The sequence below is a fragment of the Falco biarmicus genome, chromosome 12 (assembly GCF_023638135.1).
Source record: "Falco biarmicus isolate bFalBia1 chromosome 12, bFalBia1.pri, whole genome shotgun sequence".
Taxonomy (NCBI): domain Eukaryota; kingdom Metazoa; phylum Chordata; class Aves; order Falconiformes; family Falconidae; genus Falco; species Falco biarmicus.
The window spans coordinates 13,960,694-13,985,238 of record NC_079299.1 but is presented as its reverse complement, the minus strand read 5'-3'; the positions used below and the strand labels follow the sequence as shown (position 1 = coordinate 13,985,238).

Genomic DNA, 24,545 nt, shown 5'->3' with positions numbered 1-24,545 from the left:
TGTACTACCACAGAAACTCTATTCATTCAAGAACGCTGCATGCAGAAAGCTCCAATGATTTCACCCTAACATTACCACATGCCGTTAGCAGCTGGCATTTTGATTTTGACATGTACATCACCAATAAGCTGTGTTGTGATTTTGCAACAAAACCACCGGTATTACGAGTCCGCATACCAGGGCCAGATCACAGAGCAGCACCTGAGTAGCAGGACTTTACCCAGAGTTTGCTAACTGCATGCTGGACAAACCCTCCTCTGTGCCCAGTGACTCCTTTCCGCCAAGTTTTCCCTCATCTCAGTCTGGGTACGATCACTGAGCTCTCTTGTACATCCAGGACAAAATCTTTCCATGCCCAAAAGATGTAACGAGAAAACCTGTCTTTGAATGCACTTTAAAAACTTCGCAAGGCTAAGGGAGCTCTGGCTCAGGCAATGTTACATCCAATAAAGAACACAAAATACAAAAAAGTCAGCAGAGAGTTATCTCTGGGAAGAGTTTCACTTACTGAACAGGAGGTCTCCATGCTGCAGACAGACACATCCTCAGCGAGCCCTGGGACCAAAAGCAATCTTTTCAAGGTCTTCAACAAGGAGGAGTTTATGCGAGAACCATTTGTTATAATGTCTTCTCAGCTCCACCTGTCCCCTGCTACAACATTTCTCTGGGGGAACCGTTCTTGGGTACTTCTCTCACAGACTGGTGCACAGCTTCATTTTTGAGAGCTGCTTGCAAGTGCTGCTCATCAAACTCCCCTGGCAGGGGCACGGATTGCCCAGCTGCATACACAAACATTCCTTTCCCAGTGGGCCACTGAGACACCTCCAATGTTCAGTGAATGCAACTGTCCCTTTCACGAAGAAAGAAGCGGCATAAGAACTGTGTTTCCCTCTGTCAAATTTTCTGGAAGCAGCAGCACAAAGTTACTAATGCAATGAGTTGCTTAACTGTAAATCCAGGCCTCTCAACACAAGGTGCACTAGCAAAAGGCTTTGCTGCGCCTGGGAGTTACCTGTGTAGCATCACTCTACACATGACAGGTGCTGTAGTGGCAGCCACCGGCCCAGCAAAGTTTGGATACTATTTCAAAGACACCTACAAAGATACTCCACGCACACCTTATATTAAAGGGGCAACTTAATACAGCATTTTTATTATGGAGGGTAAATCTCCTATCCTCACTAGCTCCAGAGGAACTTCAAGCACAAGGGTATTAAGATGCACATCAGAAAGCCAACTTGTACCAATTCAAAAACCAGACTCAGATCCCAAATCACAGTCAAGGTTTCTGTCTGTAAGTTTCTCAACATTTACTGGCATATAAGTGGCCAACCATTTCTTCATTAAAAGCCACTGAAGATTCTGAAGACATCCAGCTTTAAAATAAATACATAACATCAACAGGCACTATAATGTCAAAAGTAATGGTGAATGTTTATGCTGTGGCTGAAAGAACATTTAATTGGATTGTCATAAATTTCTAAATGAACTTGAATTTATGATTGCTAACGTTTTGCCCCATCCTTTCAAAGAACAAAAAACTGGCTTAAATTAGCATTTTAATTTTTTTTGTCACATCTTTAAACAAAAAATCAAGTCAAATCAAGCACAGCAGAAGCAGCTCACTACACTGAGAGAAAGAAAATTACTAGATGAAATCAGACATGCTGAGATGATTGTAATAATCCATATTAACTGGCTCAATATATTTTCTATTGATCCAACCATTCAGGATACAGTGTAAAACAAGTGTAGAATTATGTCAAGTTTAAATTGGGTATCGACTCTGTTTTGCCATGCCTGAAGTGGTTTTCTTTGCAAAGGCATTAGCGTTGTACTTCTAATATGCATCAAGGTTTGGGGCTGGTTTAGTTTACTTATTCATAGAGATTTCAGATGAATGCAAAAATTAAAAAACACAGTCTTCACACAGCTTGGAGTCGCAAACGTTAATTCTAGCATGCAGGCATGCATTCATCTTAGGTATAGAATTTAATTTAAGAAACATGAAGGCTATTAAAAAAAAGATTTTCAAACTACAGCTCACAATCACGGAATCAACCAAATAGTCAACACAAATATTACTTTAGAATCTCCTGATTGGCTATCAAGCCTTTCACAAAACACCTAGAATAGATGTAATGCTGAAAATCCAAGTCAGTAATTTTTCTGTGCAAGGGAAAACCAAAAGAACACCCAGCTCCTCACTCCCAATACTTTCCCAAAGCATCTGGGCTAAAATACTACAATGTTCGTAGCCTCTGTATTTCATGGAAGTTACAAAAAAGCTATGTAACTTCTGAATAAACCATGTCTCTAACAGCAGCACTTTGATGTATTTATTTATATAAATCAGTAAATTAGTAATGAAACACTAACTTAGGCATCTATCCACAGAATAAAAGGGAATTAATTTTCTAGTTAAAACACAGAAGGCCCCCTCCTTCTCCCTCCCCTTATGCAGACCCTTAAATTTTTTTCTGGCCTTTTATTTTTACAAAAAGAATCTGAAATGAAAACTAGGGAGACATCACTGTATTTCAATACAGAAGAAGATTTCTTGTAATGCTCTTTAGAGAAACTGCATTTCTTTTTCCTTAGCAAAGTACGTCTATTCCTTGCTCATTGGCTTCAATTTTAACATAAATCTGAATCTTCAGAGACAAGATCAGATTTAATGCCTTACTTATGTTATTTCACCACCTATAAATACAACTTAAAAGGAGTTCAAATACTTCAACTTGGTAAAACAGAAGCCTTTTTACATCAAAGCATCCGAGGCAGTATACAGATTTGCTGTTATTCCTCTCACATTCTCATTGACTGAAGATCATGCTTTAACTTTTTATCTGTTACAATATTAACCATAATCAGTCAGAAAAAGGGGACTTTATTTCAGGGTAATTATTTATTGCAGTAGTCATTCAAAAATGGATCTCAACACCATTACTTTACTATGTCTGTATCGAACAGATAATCTCATATTGTTTCTAATGCAAGGAGTAGCACATTTTCTGGCTTTACTGACATATTCTACCTACTCATTGGAGAGTAAGAAATTTTCCATTACGCATTACTCATTCCGTTACACAGTTATGCTTTAATTGCAGAGAAGAGTGGACATATTGTTATAACCTTTTCACACTAAACAATATTTATTTTTACTTGTACTTTTATTTAATTAAGTGCAATAGGCAATTACTACACACTGACTGCAGACCATTAGCTTGTGTTGTCAGCAGAGAAGTCTGGAGAGGTTCACAACACAGGAACCTCAAAAACTCAAGTTATTTTGAAACTTTTCTCTTTAAAGTTTGGCCATGTTTTGGTGCAAGGAGAAATTTTATAGGCAAAATCCCTGTTTCTTTGGGTCAGTTTTCAGAGCAGTTTTGATGCATTAATGGAAAAGAGAGACTGACAAAATGTGATACATTCAGAGTAAAACTGATAGGAAAAAAATAAAGGGAAACAAAGAGTGACTTTTTTACCAGCTTCAGCATTAACCTCTACCTCTTTTTGAAATCAATGCAGAATTGGAAAAATATTGAAAAAATTTTCAATCCCTTCCAGAATTTTATAGCAGAGGAATACACCTGAATAACCGAGCATCTTATTTTGAAATGGGTCTATCTAAACAAACAACTGTATCACATCCAGTAGAAAACAGAAACATCGCTTTTTCCAGACATATCTCTACTATTTTGAAATTTTGTGATCTGTAGTCCTTACCTATTTATTATCCAGTTGCCCTGGATTATTAATGACTATTTATGATAAAGGCAACGAACTGTATTTATCCTTTGTCCCCTGTTGACTCAAGTATCTGTGTGGGAATGTATACATCCCACAAATGCTATACACTCAGAAGAGGTAATAAACTTGAAGTGACATCCTGAAAACTGTAGGGATGAAAACAGGCAAGCTCACATCAAGTTTTGTTGCGTTTTATTCTAAAATTTCAAAACTTGCCTCAAAAATTGGTCTTTTTCCAGAAGTGGATAACCCTCTCCCCAGATTTCTACAGGACAGGCATGAAACATTCCCAGTCAGAGATAAGTTTTCTTTAGGTGAATTTTTGTTCAGTCCTTCTCTGACTTATGAGGAGTTTGAAACAGAAAGAGACTGATAAAATTTCTCACCTATAAAAACCCAAGATAGACACGAAGTCCGCAACATTTTTACACATAAAACTTTTAAATCTCACTTCTGAAGACGTATCTACCCGTTTAAATATTTCTCTATTTCTGGAACCCAAACAAATCAGACTCAAGGTAAAGTCAGAAAGCAGACTCAGAGGAAGTGATGCAATAAATCACTCAGCTATTGTTTTGAATTTTAAACATGCTCTAACATGCGATATATATAGAATACAAGAGATTTTATCATCATTAATTTGACAATCAAAAAACACTTAAACATGTAACACAAAGAATCGTAACTGGATTTTTCACCTATTCAAACTGACAGCACTGGTACCTCCCATTTTTTGCCAAGATTTCCCATGAAATGCTGTAGCAGGCTAACTCATTTTATCTGTACAGTGTTCCTGGACTTTATAAAACAACATGCCAGTGGCTTAGGATACTACCATATCCACTTTGTTTTCAAAAGGAAAAGTCCTATCTATAGATAGATTGATACCTGTAATCTTCTCCATACTTACCATTATTGTTCTTGTTGTATGGCTGGACGATTCTGGAAAACAAAAGTAGTACAGCATGTTAGAGTACTGTCTTTACCCAGAAAAGCCCTGTTCTCTGATCTCATCCTGACGGCTAAGATGCTACTGTTCAGCTACAACAATGAACATATCAGAAATGCAGATTGGAAAGATTTCTCATGAAATAAGCTTGAGAATCATCACTGGTCCTGAAAATATATGGCACACTATAGTGTGCTGTTAACTGCACTCATTCTCTTTGCCTAATTAACCTCTTCTGCAAGCAACTACAAAAATGGAACTAATTCATAACTCATGTTTCAAAAAGTGGGGTTTTTTTCAGTGTGCTTTTAACATACGACATCGTTGAACATAGAGGATTAGCTCTGCAGAAAAAATTGCAAACTGTATCAGCATAGTTCCATTACTAATTCCATCTGAAAAAGCTTATAAAACCAGACAATCATTTTTCTGTGAATTTTGAGATGGATTCTCAGTTTGAAATTGATAAGGTATACTGCATAGTGTAACATCCAGAAATTTTAATTATTCTTTCCTATATGATAAATTGGGAGTCAGTCAACTGAACTCACAGTTATATTTATATAAAAATGATGAGGAATCACTATTAGGCCAATAGCTAACATAGACTTCACTTTGTTCTTCAAATTAAATTGCTTTTTTCTTCCCCTAAGGAAAGATATCTCGCCCTCTTTGGCTTTAAAATGCTACAGTTGTCACATTGCAGCCACATTTTTTTTCGAAAAAGTGTAACTTCAGCAACTAAACATCCTCCTAATTAGTTAACAAAAACTGCAGGAAAATTCACTGCTGATCTATAAGATGCAAGATGATGCTACCAGCGATCTCACAGGCTTGCTCAAAAATTTGGGTAAGATATCACATTGGTGATAAGAGCACAGATTTCTTTTGGAAGAGACATTTAACAACGCTACATGGAATTCTGGGTAAAATGTATGCAATTCTGCACGAATTGACTCAGCAGAGTCTCAATTCTGCAAGTGAGATAGTCATACAATTACAGTGGGTTAATTATTCTTGCCCTGGTTCCAAATTGCAATTCTTATGGGGGTCCCAACTGGCACCACTTACACAAAGAATTCTCCATGGGTTTAGTTATAGTTAAAAACAGTATTAAAGAGATTAAAAGGACATGAGAAAGAACAGCTGCACATCTTTTTCTAAAAAAACGATAATTACATGCTCAAATGGGTGTTTCTCTTTTACTTTGAACAGTCACCTTCACCAGTCTGAAGGCATAGTTCAGTCACTGATACAAACACAAACCATTTTAAACATCTTAAACTGTTTAGAAACTTTAATCCAATATTCAGCAGTAATCCCTGTATCTAGTTTACATTTGTACAAGTCTTCATTCTTAATCGACTCTAATTTAAAAAATAATGTCTCTCTCTCAATACAGCTGTCAATAACTTCCCATTGATAAAGGTTCTGTGATGTGAAAACCCACCTAAAGCTACTGATATTTCAGTTGTGACCTCCCCTCCCAGCCCCTTTTTCCTCTCTTTTTTTTTTGCACAAGAATTATCATGCATAAAAATACATTTAGGCCATCAGTCCTCCAGGCAAGTTTTAAACTGGTAGTATAAAAATTAAATGCTGTGACAGTCTACTGTTTCCTGATAACTGAATATATTTGGCACTGTTATAAAGTAAGAGAAGATAACAGTAGAGTGAAGAACTCTAAACCCTGTTCAATTCTTATCTTCACAGTAAGGCTATTTTTGTTATTACAAGTGTATTTATTTTTTTGACATCCCAGTGAAATAACATTTCAGGATCTGAATGTTCCTGAGAAAACGCAGAGGCTGCATTCACGGAGGTATAACCACCTGAATAACTCCTGACACAAGGACTCACACCGTTCATAAGCCCAACTACCCAGAAAGAAAACAAGCCAAACTATCCCCAATCCCGAGGAATCCTCAATTTAAGCAGAATTATCAGATTAAACAAAAAGGATGAGGCTTCCTCTCTCTTGAAATTTAGAGAAGATGCATTACACAGCACTTCCAGACACCTCCAAAAAGATCCAAGTGAAAACCAAAAATCCATACTTTTTCTACTCACACATTACCATAACAAAAGCTTCGCTCTTACCCAGAGGTGCTATGCTTTTGGCGTAGTTTTACATGCCAAATCTACAAAAACTATGCTTAGCCACAGTTGTCCCAAAATACTCAGTCACCCTCTCAGTTCCACAGACAACAGAGAAAGAATATCTCCCTAAAGGGAACTGAGGAACAGCTGAACGTACCTGGAGGCTGTTAAGCAGCATATTTTTGAAGAATACTTCACAGACATTCTTAATGCAATGCACTCTGTTAACTCCAGGATATTGATAAAATCTATTAATAAAACCGAGCAAAGAAGTGAAGAAAGATCTGTTATATTTGTAGAGTAATATCCCTGTGCTATATCATACAATAAAAAAATTCTGGGTTTTGCACATCATTTTCTTAGCTTTTACTGCTGTAGACACTGAATTATTATCAAAGTCGCCAAACACCTTTTAGAAAAACTCAAGCATAAATAGAGCGCTGGGAAAAGAACTGTTTAATAAGTAGAGAGTCAAAAAAATTCTAGCAGACAACACCAATTAAGGTGCCATTGCTACACAGTTTAAACTCTTACATACTCTGATACCCAAATATTCAGATTTCAGGACTGAGACGACAGCGGTTTCTTTCAGAAAATAATTACACCCTGATTTGGCAGGACTCTGACCAATGTTTATGCATGAACATGCACCAGCAAATTCTGTGGAAAACTTTGCTTTCAATTAGGGCAACCAAGGAAGAAAGCCCTTGCTTCCAATTAAAAAGGCACTCATGCAGCACTCAGAGGCGTGTTTTACAAAAGGTCTGCACGCCAATGCAACCTCCAATGCAGCTCGAGCACAACAGAGCTTCTTTAAAAAACACAAATGCCTTGGTGTTCAACACAACAGAAACCAACGCATGGATTTTCAGTTTTATCTGCCAAGTTTTAGAATGCCTAAGGGAATTTAAATAATTGGGCTCAAACAACACTGAAACTGCCATCAGTGGACACGGTTTATAAATGAATTCTTACAGCAAATGATTTTGTGCAAGGCAATAATCTGCACTTGTACTTCTTCAGTAGAAAGGAAACTCCAGGATACAGAATGGTTCTCCCCTGATGGCCGATGAAGTGAATTACTCCACTTTAAGCAGAAATGTCAGACAAAATCACTAGCAAGGGGTTTTGGTGATGTGATGCAAGTAAATCACAGAGCAACTTCAGTACCGAGAAGATGTTTAGAAGCTTATTATTGTGGAGAATTTGGCAGAAATAAAGGCAGAAACTCCCCAAGATGCTCATATGCTCTTTCCACAACATATTTGAACTCAAACAGAAATAAGTTGCGAAGAGAAATTCCCTCACATCAGAAGTTGCTTTACCAAACTTAATGACCAATCAAGTGTTTCTCCCTTTTTACAGGCACCAGGACATACAGGCACTATAAAAGTTTCCACTGTAAAACCATTTAAGACTAAATCAGAACAAGTCCACTGCTAAAGGATGGTGCCAGCCGCAGAATTATTACAAGTTTACACATTGTTCCCTAGCAACATGTTATTTTTTTTTCCCTTAACAGTTCTTCAAGCCAGGATAGAAATCACATCCTTAATAACGCTCCAGTCCTTTTCCAGCTGTTCACTTATGTTTATATATGGTATCCTTTAGTTCTGCTGATAGGGAACTTAGTTCTCTGATCTTCACCTTTCCCTTTTATATTAATGGGGTCATCAGCAATACCAGTGGGTGAAAGGTGCCCTTTGTCTAAACCTTCCAGAATAAATATGCTTGAAGATAATGTCATTTAAGCATATGAACAAGTCAGACAGGCAACAGCAGCAGTGTTTAATCCTAGTAACACTCCGAGATTATTACGGTGCATAAGACTACAGGAAAGAACTTTTTCACCCAGACTAGACCACCTTATGAAATAAGCTGAGAAAGTGAGACAGTTTCATTATTTCTTCTCCACTTGGGTTATGAACATTTTAAGTAACCAAACGTAATTGGTTTTTTCTTACCAGTTTGCAGCAATGGAACAAGTACCATTAAGTGTTACTTCAAAAGTATTATTATTACAACAACAAAAAAATAATCTTATAATCACACTAAAAATGAGCTCGACTTAATTTGAGGAAGACCTTTAGTTTACCGAGACAGAAGTTTGTAACACTGGAGAAAAAATATACAGACAAGAAAAGCAAAATCCACAAAAACATTCAAAATTATCACAAAGCATTATCCTCAGGCGCAGGGTCTTGGCAGTTAACTGCCTAAGCATTTTCTGAATGTGTCTTTCCTACTGCATTATGTACTAAAATTAAGAACTATTGCTCTGCAATCACAGGTTACAAAAAATAATCAACCTACTTGACAGTAATCATACACAGAAGCACTTTAAGTACGAACTGCAGATCTTGAATCCAGAACACGTAATTCATGAGGTAATACGCTGCTAACCCTGTTATCCAGCAGACAGGACTCTCTTTCTGCAACTTTAATTCTTTAAAATAATACTAGGGGAAAGTAGTGATTCCAGGAATTAGGTTCTGGTTATCTGCATTGCGTTTTTAACATTAACTTAATTACAGTGTTGTTCTTATTGTTTGCTGGTTTATGAGCTGATTTATTCTGCCAATTAGAAAAGCCAGTGTTAATGCAATTTCATGCCTGTACATTACCTGTATATAAAAAAAACACTGATTCAGCAGCAGGAATGGGGTAGTTCAGCATCAAGTGCCCTTTCCTCCACCTCTGATTCCACACAGCTTGCTCCTTCTAACCCCTGCTGTTGCCCGAGTTATCAGAAGCACGTGTTACACCCTGAACGCAGAGATACAATGCTTATCTTCTCCTAAGCATTCATTTCCTCAGCACAACAGAATGAGCGATGTATGGCACACTCAAAGTGCTGCATCAAAGCATGAATGCAATTCTAGTTTTGCGCTTTTTGTGAAACAAATGCAGGCAAAGAAGCTTCACAAATCCAAAGGCACATTTTTGAAAGAAAGGAAATAAACGAAAAAAAAAAAATCCCCTATTAAGTTCCTAGTGTAGGTACACCCTTGGAAATAACTTACATTTCACAATATACAGTAAACCTGAGAACAACAGATGAATGGAAATTGTCTTTTGACTTTGGCAAACAAAAGCAATCGCCGTCCATATTTAAAAAACGCACAACACAGTGTTATGCTACGCTAATGCTTAGGAATAGTTCCTCCTCAGAGGAAATTCAAGGAAACACTGGTGTGCAGGAATGCTTCTGCTCCTCCCAAGACCTCCTGCGACCAAATTCAACATAAGTAAGTCACACTGCTTACATTTACCGACTGAACAAATACTCTGCAGTTTGAGCAGTTTTCAGACACAGAATGGAAGACTGTTCCTTTATTTGTAATCAAAGAACCTCAAATGCTTGGGAGATAATTGTAAAGTGAATTCATTGCAGGCAAATGATGACTGAACACTTATCACTGCAAGACAATATATTGTTTTCTCAACTTAAAGAAATTTGGGGGAGGGGGGAAAGATTTCTGTTTTTCAGACAAAAATACTTTCTTCCTAGTCGATTATTCTGCGTGTTAAGTCACAATGTCATTTGCATTGCTGGGGCTGGAGGAATGAAGACTATAGTGGGGACGGGGGAGTCATCAACTCATTGTAAAGGAACTGAAGGAAAAACGTTTTATAATAAAAACTTTTAAATAGGAAAAAAAAAAAGGCTTGAGACATGCAAATATGAAATGTATGAGATGTAGTAGCTTAGTTCTACAAATGACTGACAATGTCAGCAGTAACACCCTGGGGTAATTACAGCCTGTGTCATTTTCCAGGTACATTATTTGGCTCTGGAAGTTGTCACTAGTTCATCATCTCCAGTATTGTCATTTGTACCTCTGCAAACCCAAGTGAATATACTGACCACAAAAATGCAAGCTTTAGAACATTGTAGTTTTCTACCAATTATTTAAAATGATTGCTTCCAACTGGACAGTGAAAATAGAAACTGGCTACTCTTGTGTAAGCTGCAAAAATCAAAGGTAAAAAGGTTGTCTGAGGGTCAAAGATGGCTTCAATGACTTTGCGTAGGAAGTCATGACAAGGCTCTTACCATAAAGCATTTCATACCATGACATAAATAAACACTCCAAATAATGTATATTGGGAAATAACCAGGAGTCATAAACACCCTTTTCATAGTCCTTTGCTTCTCCAGTAAATGACAGTTCACACAGCATTGGTTTTTCCAGGGAGATCTGCTTTCCATGCTCACATTTCCATCAGTATGAGCACACACATTTCAATAAGAGGTCTGTAGCCAAGTATTTCTAAATATTTGTTGGTTACACCAAGGACCAAAGCTAGAATGCACATGTCCAAAGTAAATTTCAGAGAAAAAAAGTGATTGTGGAACAATATATAACTTTTGTTTCTCATTACTGGGAAGAGTGGGTATACACAATTCAACATTAATCACACTTTGTGTTCCAGCACAGAAGAAATGGCCGAAGTGAATTTACAGAATAGCTTGTTTATCACATCTCATTTCTTCTCCTTCAGTTGAGAATCACTGGTAGGTAAGGTTTATATCAATTTAGGTAGGTTTACAGTTTATTAATATGTAAAGGAAAATCTAAGATCTTATTTTTTGAAGTAATGGAGTGCCAGATGTTTTTTGGTATGCATTTCATGCTGCTAGCCTGCCACCACAGTAGAACGTCTCCATCTCTACCAAAAAATAGTATTGTGATAACGATCAGACACCTTTGAGAAAAATCAGCTCTCTGCTATGAAATTCCGTCCTACAGTGAAAACACCTTCTCTGTAATGTACTTTCATATAGGGTTACATGAAGCTAATTATGATGAAGCACATGTTAGAACTGTTTTCTGTTTCAAGAAAATTTGGGGCAGGAAAGGCTCCGGTCTCCCTGCTTGTCAGTTTGGCTGCTTATATTTTTCATGTGTTTGTCAAAGGAGAGCCTCATCTTCCCCATGGAAAAATAGGAGTGAAATACAAGCCCTTCTTCCTTGCTTACCTCCTCGATAGCCAATACTATTAGTCATAAGCAGAGACAGAAGGACTGACCAAAATAGCATCTAAGAGAGAAGAGACTTTTTTTTTTAGGTCATTCTCCCTTTGCCAATTGCTCATGTCACCTTCTCATCTTGCTGTGCCAGAATGTGCAGGTTCCTAGGAAAACAGACCCCAAAACTGCTGTCTCTTTCTTAGATACAGCTACATACTTCAGTACATTCAGGAACAGAAATTTGACTGTTGAAAGAATCCTCTTGAAGGCATCAGGACATCTCAGCCTGAAATACAGCATTAAAGGTCTGGGCAGGGGAAGAGAGGAGGAGGATCAGGGCTGTTGATCAGAGTCTCCTCAGCCAGGAACAAGTCACAAAAATGGTATCAACGGACACAGACCGACTTGTATAACTCACTACCAAAGTTAGTATCTTGGAAATCCTGTGGATATTCTGATTCTGATGCAGGTAACAGTAAGGAAATGCCTGCCAGCTAACTGAGATTATATGCATGTAAAATACCTCCACCTGACGTTTCTTAATATTACAAGAAAAATTATCATTACTCACCCTGCCAAAACAATAGCCTGATGTGAAACTTGACTACTTGGACGCTCACAGTTAAGCAGCTTGTGGGTGAAAGTAATTGCTCGGAATAATTCCAGACACTAATTTAAAGATCAGATTCAAAACATCCACAAAGCACTTTACAGTCACACCTGAATCTTCCCATCAACTCCAGTCATAAAATTGGATACACGTAATGTTCTGCAACACTGTGATTTTCTGAAGATGGAATTTTCCCATTTGCAAGAGACTGCCTTCACTGCTGAGAACCACTTAAAATATTTTGCATTGACTTTATTCTCAGCAGCAATAGAAATACTGCATCTCAGAGCAGTTACAAGCACCAGCATGCGTATGACATGAAAACTCCCCAAAGTACTGTGATTTTTTTTTTTCCAGAATGGAAAAAAACTTTCTGGCATTTTTCACATGAGATTTGCTGTTGTTTGAAAATAAAAGGGAAAACACTTTTCTAAGACCATCCAGAAAAACTCTTCCTCCTACAATAAAGGACACAAACAACTACAAGATCTTCTGCCTATCTAGTCACAATACACAGTGCTTAAGCAGTGCAATTTTACTTATGTCTGTGCCTTATACATGGGTTCACGCATACAACTACATCTCCCACTCACCAGTGACTGACACGCAGATCGGTTAATAGCAAGATCCCAGGGCACAAACCCACCATTTATGAAGAGATGAATGAGCTCCCTCATTCTTGATAAAGATTGAGCAATAGTAGTCAGAAATGACAGACTCCCTCACCTCTACTGGTTGCACCAGACTCTTGCTGGAGGTGCATCCATGGAAAAATTAAAGGGAAACTTGTGCCACATTGGGCAAAATCAAGACTCAAACCGACATAAGACTCCTGTAAGAAATGCTAATAATGTTGTTCTTTATTACTCTTAAAAGCATTAAACCAAATATGAATGATGTTTCTCATAACCTTCCCCCACTCCTCCATACAGGCAGAAAGAATTACCATTTCCATATTACACTGCCTTATTTCTGAGCCAATAATTATTAATCTGTTAATAACCAATTCTGTCAAAATACAGCACTCAACTCACCTGGCCAGTAAGACTGACTTCAAATATGCATATCTAAATAGATATTTGCACAAGCCTCAGTGACATTTACTTCAGTATTGTAAATTATGTGTACCTCAAGTACACGTATTTATATTGTTTCTTCACAACAAATTTCTAACAATGTTGGAAAAAAGCAAACCTGAACATGCAGACATTTATATGTCAATAACACTAAGATTATGAAAATAACACGAGAGAAGACTAAATATAAGCCCACTGTGCTCCTTTTTGTTTGCTAATTTCATTAAAGCATGCATTGAAAGACAGAATATATCATCATCTCCATAGCAGGCTTTCTGGATACTGTTAATTGTTACAATGCAATAAACCCTGCAACAATCAATAACGTTTTGGAACCAAAAAAGCTTTTTAGTGTATTTATGGAAACAAAAACTCTGGAGGTTGACAAAACCTTTCATTACACAAATAGTGCACCGTGGTCAGTGCAATTACACAGAAACCACCATTTCCCTAGTTTATCTGGTCACTGAGGTTTTGCTGTATACTGAAGAGAAAGTGGATAAATTATGGCAAAAAAAAAGTGTATTTTGTATTTTACCAATAAGCAGAGAGGGAGTTAAATGGCAAATGTTAATCATTTTTAAGTTGAAAGCAACCAAGGACCTGTCCTGTTGAGTATTACTATACTGGTTTGTTGCTCTTTCTTTGCATTTTATTTACACTTTGCAGGCTTTTAATTAAAGAGAGTGGCTAGGATAAGAACTGAAATAGCCATTTTTAAAGACCAAAATAGCCACTTTTACGCAAACAAAATACAGATTTCAGTTATTTAGGATATAGCCTTCCAGTAAGTTACTTTTTCACAGAAAACAAGTAAGCAGAAGTAGTAACCTCCTAAAGCAATGACTTACAGTTCTCAATACTAATTTTTCCAGTTAGATGTTATTCTGTGCAAACTGGCTCAACACAACTGACTGACTGGTAAGAACAAATCTCTGTGGCCAATGACTGGTTTTACACAAGTTTTACTTTGAAGAGAACATCTGTACTAAGTAGAAGAAAAATTTTAAAGACTTCCAAGCATGCCTCCTTATAGGGACACAACGAGGGACAAAGTTTATCTTGAACTTATTGCTACAGCCTTCTCTACAGCAGAAACGTAACATCATCTTTATTTCCAGGTGAGAGTCATTCATCACTCAAAGCTCATATAGACAGTCCCGTCTAACGGCCAGCACTGGCGGCAGGGGGAAGCAGCCTTCGTTCACATTCCCATGCAGCAACTACCAGACCATCCCTGCAGAATTTCACACTCAAGGATCACAGTGGAAATTCAGCATTTAAAGCTACACCTACTAATGTCATCATCTTTTCTTCCAAGTCCAAGTCACGTGGTTGTCATCTTGGTCCACCGATAGCTTGTGTTGCCACGCATGTTACTTGCCTGTTGTGTAACGGCGGGCTGCACACTACGCAGAGGCCCAAGCAAGCCTCTTCTGTGTATACTAAATAACCACTTTTGTTGAAATATGTAGTGATTTCTATCTAGGTATTATAAAAAGTACTGTAGGCATTTTCACTGGAAGATACAAATAGCATTGGCGATGACAGAAAAACACGATCATTATGGGAAGATGATGGAAAACGGATCAAGTTTTTCTTCCTGTATTTGGAATACTATTTCTAGTAGCTCATCTAAAAGGAAAGTCCCTCTCATTTCTACCTTGACCTATTCTGTGAAGCATGAAGAGTCACCTCTTGTGCAGATCATGTTCTGAACAGTCTTGTTTCGGAGCCTAACTTCTTTCAGCTTTCTAATCTCAACAACCTTATTCAATTACAGAACAAATAAGCCAATGGCTTACAGAAGTTACATCTCACAGAAAGAGAGCTCAGGAATGGATACATTTGTTTTCAGTGCAAACAAATTCTATCCTGCTGGATTCTTCTCTTATTTGGACAAGAGATTAAACTGTTCACAGTTCCAGGTGATTAAAAAAAAATAAAATCAGTAACATACATTCACTTTCCCGAATAAAAAATAAAGAATATTTGAGAAAAGTTAGTCTTACCCACAGATTTCTTTTTTTTTTTTTTTGCACAGCTTCATACCTGCTCTCCATTTGCACCATACTGAAATGAAGTGGACATCACCTCTGGTGCTGCTCAGTGTACACAAAAAGCCTCTCCTGCACCTCTGTGACACCCCTTCTGCCTCCTCCTCTGCAAGTGATAGTCGCTTTCTAAGGAGCTCCTACCTTCCACCAGCCCTTGTTGCCAGGGCTACCTCTTGTTTTAACTGACTCTGTGACATTGGTCTTGGAAGGCAAGATGACAGAAGCTATTTTCCCTCTACTATCAATCTCACTGTTCAGAATCCAGACTAAGCCATGTTTAGAATTCACATATTAGCAAAGAGATTGGCTGTAAACAGGTCCAGTATGTATCAAGTAATTTCGTCCAGAATAATTCAAAAGGTCTTGTATATCTCCGCAAAGTATTTCTTCAAATAAAAATGCAATGCAATAAGCAAAAAAACCCCCAGAGGTTGCATCTCTACCTTCATCAAATTTGTTTTATTCTCTTCTTGTCCTTTTATATCAAGATTCGTAAGAAAAATGGTAAAAGGGGTTTTGTAAGAAACGGCATTAATATATCCAAGTTCAGTGAATAAGCACCACCGTTCACTGCATTAAGAATCAATGCTATAAACATGCTACCCACACCTTACACACCTGCTGGTCTGCACCCCCTTATTTAACATCATCTCAGGTCCACAGAAAGTTTTGTAATTCAGAGACTTAAAAAATATTTCTTTATATTCCTTCACATACCATCAAGACCGTTATGATGGCTGTAGTTTCTTTTCCCCAAAATACTTAATGAAGAGTGATTGGAGGGTGCAAGCAGTCGTTTTGCACTTGGACTTTGCAGGCTTGGTGTTGACCTGATTACATTGGGTTTCACTGCAGGGTGAATCTCTGTTTGAGATGAGAGAAAGAGAAAGAGAGACAGAAATTATACATACTTGATCTAAAAAATAGTCTATTCAACATATTTAATTTACATTTACATTTCAAGTGGAAGAAAAGAAAGTTTATTCTGCATGAGTGTCTTTACAGGACCTTGAATAACAATTCAAACGCAAGTCTTATTACCTACAGTTCCTCCAAGCAGGAAAAATTTATTTCACTTTAGATTGCCCAAGTTCAATACTATGGTGTAGGTGTGTAAGGATTTCAGAGGTTGAAGGGTAATACAAATCAACCTGAAACAGTTCTGCATTTACATTTTCCTGCCCTTCTGAGGCCTGTATTGGAGCGATACACCTACGGATTTTTTTGCAAGCAAATAAAAGCATTTTACTACAGTGAAATCACCTCAGTACCTCAAGCTACTCATTATTTTCTGTCACAACAACAAGCTTTAGAGGATCTTCCCAAACACGAGACAGCAGGTGCAGCCCAGCCACAGCAGGGCTCTGAAGCTATTGACCGTACCGGGTCCCCCAGGTACCGCCAGAGCCCCACAGACACTGCTGGGGAGCTTCAGCCATCCTGGAGCTCCCAATGCGGTTCTCGGAGCATGATTATTTTGGATAAGGAGGAAGCAGGTCGGGTAAGAGGCAGGGAGATGCATCTGGCCAGCACGCTTCAGGGTGGCAGCGGCTGTGTTTGCCAAAAGCTGACACAGCCGTATGGAAATTTCGCAGTCACCCGCCAGATAACAGCGGCAGAAGGAAGCCCCAGCAGAGTCCGCTTGTCCTTCATCAGGAGTTTGCTGAACCAATTAACCTATTCCCACCACACACTTGGGTTCAAAATGCCACCGCTGCGTACATCCTCAGACAGCCCCAGATGTGCGAGGGACACCAGCGTGCCCGGGGGCAGGTCCCCGTCCTGCTGACGCCGGCACCGAGTACCAGCTGCCGGCACCACCAGCCACCTGGCTTGCCCACCCAGCGGAGGGGCCTGGGGGTGGACGGGCTGGCAGGTGGCATCAGGAGAGTCAACTGCCCCCCGGGAGCGAGATCGGAAGGCAAAAATTAAGTACTTCCCCATCTGTAGCCCAGGTTTGCACCGCCTGAAGCGCGCTTCTTTCTGCTCTTCTGTTTATAAAGCATAGAAGCTGGGAATACGCAGTATCTGAAGTAAGGCCAGGTATCCACGGGTGAGGCCCTCCAGCCTCTGCCGCTCTCAGCTGTCATGCAGGAGAAACAGAAACCATTGCACCAAGTCAAAGCCCACTGCAACAGCAGATTCTTCCGCCTTCAGAAATGCCAAGGAAGCACGATGCCACGCGCCCACCCGCCCAGCTCCATGCCCTGGCTCCCATGGAAAGCCCCCCCTGCAGCCGGCAGGCACCCAGCCCACCCGCCCCGGCCAGCGACCGGCGGTGGCTGCAGGCAGCTGGCCCTGTGCCGCGAGATCACGGTGTGCTTGCCACGATAACCTCTCAAAGGCAGACCCATAAAGTTGGGACAGCCAAACAGTTTCATCAGTACCCTACCAGGTAGAAAAGAGCACGATGACCACAATGACTTGGCCACGCTGTACCGGGAACAGCATGCCAGGAGGAGACACCGCCAACAACCTTCACATTTCAAAAGACTTCACTTTGTTAACTACTGGTTTAGTCAGAGCTTCCAATCACACTCTTAAAGCATGAACACCCTCTTCCAAGACACTTCAAGAGGGTCAGATAAGAAAGAGTAAAGCAGGGTAATGCACAGGCAGGTGTTAGGATAGCACAGAGCCAGGGTACAGGGAATTGCTTCAGGGCACTCCTGTAGATTTGGGGGGGTGGGGTGTAAAGGCTAGCTTGATGTCACCAATCTTTGCAGAATTTACTTAGACAAGAGCTTTCTACTGCCATTCACTGCAGTACTCACCCATTTTTCATATAAAAGAGTTTAGGAACACCAAGTATCCAGCACATTTCAGGGCATGTCCCATTTGTCATGCTGTAGAGAACAAGCATCTATTTTGCTTTTTAACTAAAATGGGAACAGAGGCACGCTTAATGTTATGAACTTTACTGACTGCTAAAGCAAAACTTTTAACCGAAACAGGAAGGTTTGTGCTGTCTGCTGAAGACAACTGGAATTTGGATTCTAAAAATGCTCATTTGGCAATCTTTTCCAATTCTCTGAAGGAAATGCTTAAATTTTAGGGCGAACACCACTAAAAGATTATTTCCCATAGAGCTCCAGCAGCTGCATTCAACATATGAGAACTCATAAATTCCTTCTGTCTACAGTGTATAGGAGATATAATTTTGTATTTTCAGGGTAAGCAAGCTGAAGAAGGAAGCATTTGCTTCCTTTGACTTTTATTCCATTTGGAAGTCACTAATGTTCCATTAGTCTACCACAAAGGCTGTCCTTCCTGCAGTAGAGGGAGGAAGGCAGCAAGACCAAGCTCTTCCTTTAAGTTGTAGAAACAATCTTATTAGCCAGGACCACTTTGCAATGGACTGTGTCCTTCCTGTGAGGTCTTAACACCTTACATTCACCCATCCTCTGTGTTTAGACTTGCTTCAAATATTTGCGTGATTTAGATCAGCACTTTCTAACTAGCTGCTTCATCACACCTGAGAGGGGTAATGAGGCATTGCAGGGTTTCTGCCTGAATTACATTATCCCATTGTATTATTGTGTTCTGGAATAATAGTAATTAGGGGTATTTTAATACCTGCTGCTCTCATCCTTGTTCTATTGCCTACTACTTCACTGAAAATCTCCTATCACCTGCACCTTCTGCTAACTCAGAGAATTATAACATCCAAACAACCCAAATTCTCCCTTCACCCACACAACAAGTAACCAGTTGGCCAGAATCAGACTATATGATCATTTCTGAAATAAAACAGGAGTAAGAAACAATAATTGAATGATGTATTTAGGAATCCTTTTCTAAAAACTTTTCCTGTTTCCACTAACGTCACTAGGGTAAACAAAGAAAAGTTGAAGTTTCCTACTGAGTCACTTAAGTAAGCATCCTGGATTCCAGGGGTGCTTAAGCAGCTGCACCTCTCTCATCTCATCCCCTCAACATGCATCCCAGCTGGAAACATTAGCCTGGTTTCCTCATAATTAGGAGGTAATATAGGACATTTAATTAGCCAGGGGCTCACCTTAGGGGGTTTGTTTAGTAAGCACAGCGATGACTGAAGGGATTGCAGGGGATTAGCCCCAGCTCCCTGGAGGACAGGACCTACTTTAATACTTAACCTGCCTCACCTGTGGAACTGGCAGCCAAGAAACAGAGCTGGGATAAAGGGGAGCGATGACCCAGCACGTGCAGGGCACTGAAATCCTCTCTGCCTCACCAGCAGGGCTGAAAACAGTAGTGCCCTGAGACACACAGTGAACTGCATGCCAATAAATGTCTGTGGGAATGGCATGACTGACTCCTGTATAAGGTATCACAAAATATTTAATACTAAATTTTATGGGGAAAATAATGCAGGCGTTACTTACTCACTGGAACATGCAAAAATCCCAAATAAACAAAGAAAAAAAATCACAACCAAACTGAACGGAAAAAAAAAACCAAAAAAACAAACACCAAGGCAAATGGCAAGCAAAAAGCCAGTTTCTAGCCATCCTTATACAGCTAATTCAGATGCATGTATTTAACTATACCGGTTACACTTCATATCTCTGTAACATATATTTGCTTTCAATTGTAGCGAGATGCCTTCAGCTGTGATACCTTCACTTTCCATGCAATCAAACGCTAAGCAGACTCTACAGAGACCTGTATTTTAGTGCAGTTAATCTTCTACAAAGCCTTCACCTACCTACACATCATGCTGACACTGTTCAGCCCTTTACTGCCATTAAACCTACAGATGTAACGCTCTCAGAGGTACCAAACCAGCCCCTCGCTAACTAACTAACATGGCACTAAACACATGCAATATCTTCTACGATTACAGACACTGCCATTTCTTCTTTTGACTGCACAGACAGCTCAGGCAGACAAACCACCTCCTGCCCGACTTGCCTCCCCCCCTCCTACAAGCACAGCTCCACCAAGTTCATCAAAGCAGTGCTTTCCTCATTCACTCTAATGACAACATATGTCATACACACAGCTGGGATGCCTGTAGGAAGTTATCACCAGCTCTTTTCTTAAACTCCAGGGCAGGAAGAATCAAAATTCAGTGAGAGTGGGCATTAATTATTTATTAGCGTGCTTCCGGAAGTTTGGATTTTGTTAAAATTGATGTTCTGGAAGAACAGTTATAACTACATTAATAGCTGATTTCTGTTTCACTAAGTCAGACTGTTACTGTTTACTTTGCTCCAGCACAAAAAAACCTCCTACTGATTGAAATTCTGAGCAAAACATCTAGACTGGGCTTCACCCTCAGCTTCCCTTCTGTAGACTGGGATTAATACACTGCAGAATTATTGACCGATGCTCTCATCAATGAATTGATTTCTATATTCACCTGAGGATTAATAGAAAGCCTCTGGGGTATCTCAACTCATATATGACTGCGTAAATATTCAACAGTGGTGGTTCCTTGCAAAGAGGACAATTTTCATTTTTTCTAATATGGAATCACAATTACTAGGATTTATCCTTTCCCCATTATTTTATGTGAGTTCACTGTCCTCCTGGCCATGATCTCAGTACAAATTTCATCACATCTTTTAAAATTATGGCATTAAACTAAAAGATCAGTGTCTCAATATGGTTGAGGTCTCCTCCTTTTAAGCACACAGGAACATTACAAGTGGATTCAAGGGGTACAGTAGAGCAGCACTGAGCATACCAAGTACCTCCTCTCTGAGTGCTTATTTTTTTATTTAGGCTGTCAGACTATTTTTCACATTCTAAATTACATCAGGTTTCACTCTGCCATTTTAAACCAGCATCAGAAGGCTTTCTGCCTATATCCTGTAAGCTCAATCATGCAGTTTTGCAACCGATAGTGGACCAGAATTCTAATTACATTATTCACTTTACAATTTTCTTGTTACTAAAAGCGTAAGTCTCTTACTCTATGCATACAGGTTTTTAAAGTATCAGTACACACTGAATGTTCATTTATTTGGTTTGTTATTCTCTGGAGGCAGATACGCACCTAAATACCCAATGATACATGACAGTGGTTTTCTGGTGCTTTTTATCTTCAGAGGATTTCCAGCAAGTTCACAATGTCGATCTGCATCTGAGAATTTTAAAGAATAAAACTCAGTTTAAATATTTTACCATTACAAATATAATTAGGACACACCAACCAGCTTCTGACTTGCATTTTTACCAGAAATTTCTTTTTTCTTTTTAGCACATGTTCTTCTTTTGGTCATCATTACTACTAATAATGGATACTTAAAGGCAGGCCATGTTCTCATTCATGCAAGTGACGTTATGATTATTTTTTTTTAAGTTCATGTAAGTTCTAACACAAATTTGATTACATGTTTTGCTAACAAATCCTTTCTGGAGACAGTCAGCTAGGGAAATAAAACAGATGAAAATATGAATACTGAAATAAAACCAGTTCTGGCTATTAAAAATAATTTACACTGAATTCTTCATTACTTTCTACAAGTTTGTCTAGCTCTAAATGGGGTAATACAAAGGTAAGAAGGATTTAAAGCTGGGACTACTGATTTCTGTCACGTCTTCCTCTGATAGTACAGTGATTCGTACAACTCTTAATAAGCAAAACAGAACACAGGGGCTATCATGGCAAGATGAAGCTTAAAAAACAAAACAAAACAAAACACATCCACCAAAGAAACCCTTTTACTATAAAATTTTGAACAAAGTGGTCATTTGTAACCAAGTATGACAGAGCTCAAAGGCCTCAAAGAGCATAACTTCCTGCAGAGTAAAGGAAAATAAGTAATTCAGTAACTACCTTAATTTCATGCTACAACTATGAACTCAAAGGCACTGAAAATACACAAGCAGAGAATCTGTCTAAATGCCCCAAACATAGAAGCGTTACTATGAAAAGTTTCACGCACAGACAACAGAGTCAATCAACCTAAGGCAGGAATTTCCAAGACACTAGGTTTCAGTAAATCATTTCAAGCCTACTAGAACTATACTACCTTTTTTTGTTTTTTTGTTTTGGTTTTTTTTATTAACTACTCAGAATGATGAAGTTATTTGTCTTTTACAAGCACATAGTAATCCCCATATAGGGCTTTCAGTATCCCTGGAACACAGGTATTCCGTTTTGTACAAAACTGCATCCACACGTTGATTGCATAGATCTAGAATTCTCTCAAATGGAATTACTCCCCACGTACACATACCTACATGTACACGTTTCTTCACATAGTTTTCACATATGCACATACAGATCTGCATTTTCTAACGAGCTTCACAGGAGCTAGATACTACAAATAGCTTATAATACTTGTAACTCTGCTTTGTCTACACCTTGTGTTTTACCAGAATGTTCCCATTTGCTTCATTCCAACACGAGGTAGAGTACATAGTCACACAAAGACGGTAAGACACTACAAAGAATAATTTACAGTATCTTCATATATTCTATCATATTCTATCTACCTCTGTGCAAAACCCATATAGGTCATGCAATCACGGAAATGACTGACGTAAGTATTTCAGTACGTTCACAGATGTTTTCAACACAGCAGACAACACACAACTTATTTCAATATATTAAGGAATCTACTTGAAATTCTGGAAATGCTAGCTGGTATCCGGGCAGCCCAAAGGTTACAGCCCTAATGCTGAGTACACAAAGTGCTTTACTATTTTATCTTAGTAACAAAATACACTGTTCTCAGTGGAAAAAAGAAAACCAACAACAACACGCTGAACCTGGTGACTGGAATATTTTTAATATTCCACAACACCTGAAATATTTTAAGTGACAGAGTAGAATGATGTGCCTCCACTATCTCCTTCAGCGAAATAAGCACAGACCACATTAAGTATTTTATAGTTACTTTGGGAACAGCAAAGCATTGCCTAAAAAGTAATTAGCAAGAAAATTTTCCATCTACGTGTCTTCACTGTAAAAAAAATAAATTACATTGAATCATGGTGAGGTATTCATATGCTGACTGAGAATACAGAGTGCAAAGAGAGCACAATTTCCATGCTTAAGGCAAAGCACGTTCACCAAAGGTACTGGGTTGGTAATCCAAAGCACACCTATTTATTATAACAATTAGGTACATGTAACAGCAGCAAACTTTAAATCACAATATGGTACTCCCATAAAACTTTAGAATAGAGTTTATAATCTTTACACACTACATACAGAAAAACACAGAAATTATTGTGCATCACTCTCCAGTGTAAAACTGTAGAATAGAATTTAGGAAAGAAATTCTCAAAAATTAAAAACAAGTCCTAAAATCAAATCCGGGCTTCCACATGAACAACAAAAATGTCAGGCAGATCACTGAAATAGTGGAAGCTATGAGAAAAAAATAATCTTAAAAAAGAAAAATTATTATGTTTTGTAGTGTACTTTTTCTAATGTATCAAAAGCAGAAAGTGTGCTAGTGCCTGCAGCAACAGGATCAAGGTGTGAGGAAAATAAACAAAAAAAATAAAGGCATGGCAGAAAAGCTGAATGCATTCTTTGCATCAGTGTTCACTAGGGAAGAACTTAAAGAAGCTCACTTCCAAAAATCCTTTTACAAGGGAAGTATGACAATTGTGTCACATCAAAGCATCCACAGGAAAATCCAGAACAAACTGGCTAATGAATAAAAACAAGTTGCCAGGGCCAGGTGGAATTCATCCGAACGAACTGTCGAGCACGTACACTACTGGTGTTTAACTAATACTTAAATGGGTCTGGGCTCAAGAGAACAAACCCACTGCAAACATGGTAACATTCCTCAGTAAGCAGGTCTGCAGACTGGCAAAGGGGTTGAACTATTAATAGAGGATCCAAGTTAAATACAGAAACATCAAGACCTCGTCAAGGGAAAACACGTTTAACGCGTTCACATCATTCAGCGGTGCGTCCTTGCCACGAGCAGCACGCCTGCAGGCTGCTCTCCACAGGCACAGGCAGCGGGGCGAGGGAGGCAACCCTTCCCCCTGGGCCCTGCGACACCCTGACCGGACCCCGTGACGAGTGCTGGGATCCCCTCTACAAGGGCACGGACGTTCCGAAGCACGG

General features: G+C 39.0%; 1 protein-coding gene across 3 annotated transcripts in view; it reads right to left on the bottom strand.

Annotated features, from left to right (window-relative positions):
• The window catches only part of MTA3 (metastasis associated 1 family member 3), a 135,920-nt gene that overhangs the window by 24,581 nt on the left and 86,794 nt on the right, over positions 1-24,545 (bottom strand). For all 3 annotated transcript variants that reach the window (XM_056357434.1, XM_056357436.1, XM_056357435.1), the window contains exons 15-17: positions 21,504-21,590; positions 16,238-16,384; positions 4,664-4,695 (exon numbers count right to left, since the gene is read on the bottom strand). In XM_056357434.1, coding sequence (XP_056213409.1) covers positions 4,664-4,695; positions 16,238-16,384; positions 21,504-21,590 — 266 coding nt within the window. The remainder of the gene's footprint in view (positions 1-4,663; positions 4,696-16,237; positions 16,385-21,503; positions 21,591-24,545) is intronic.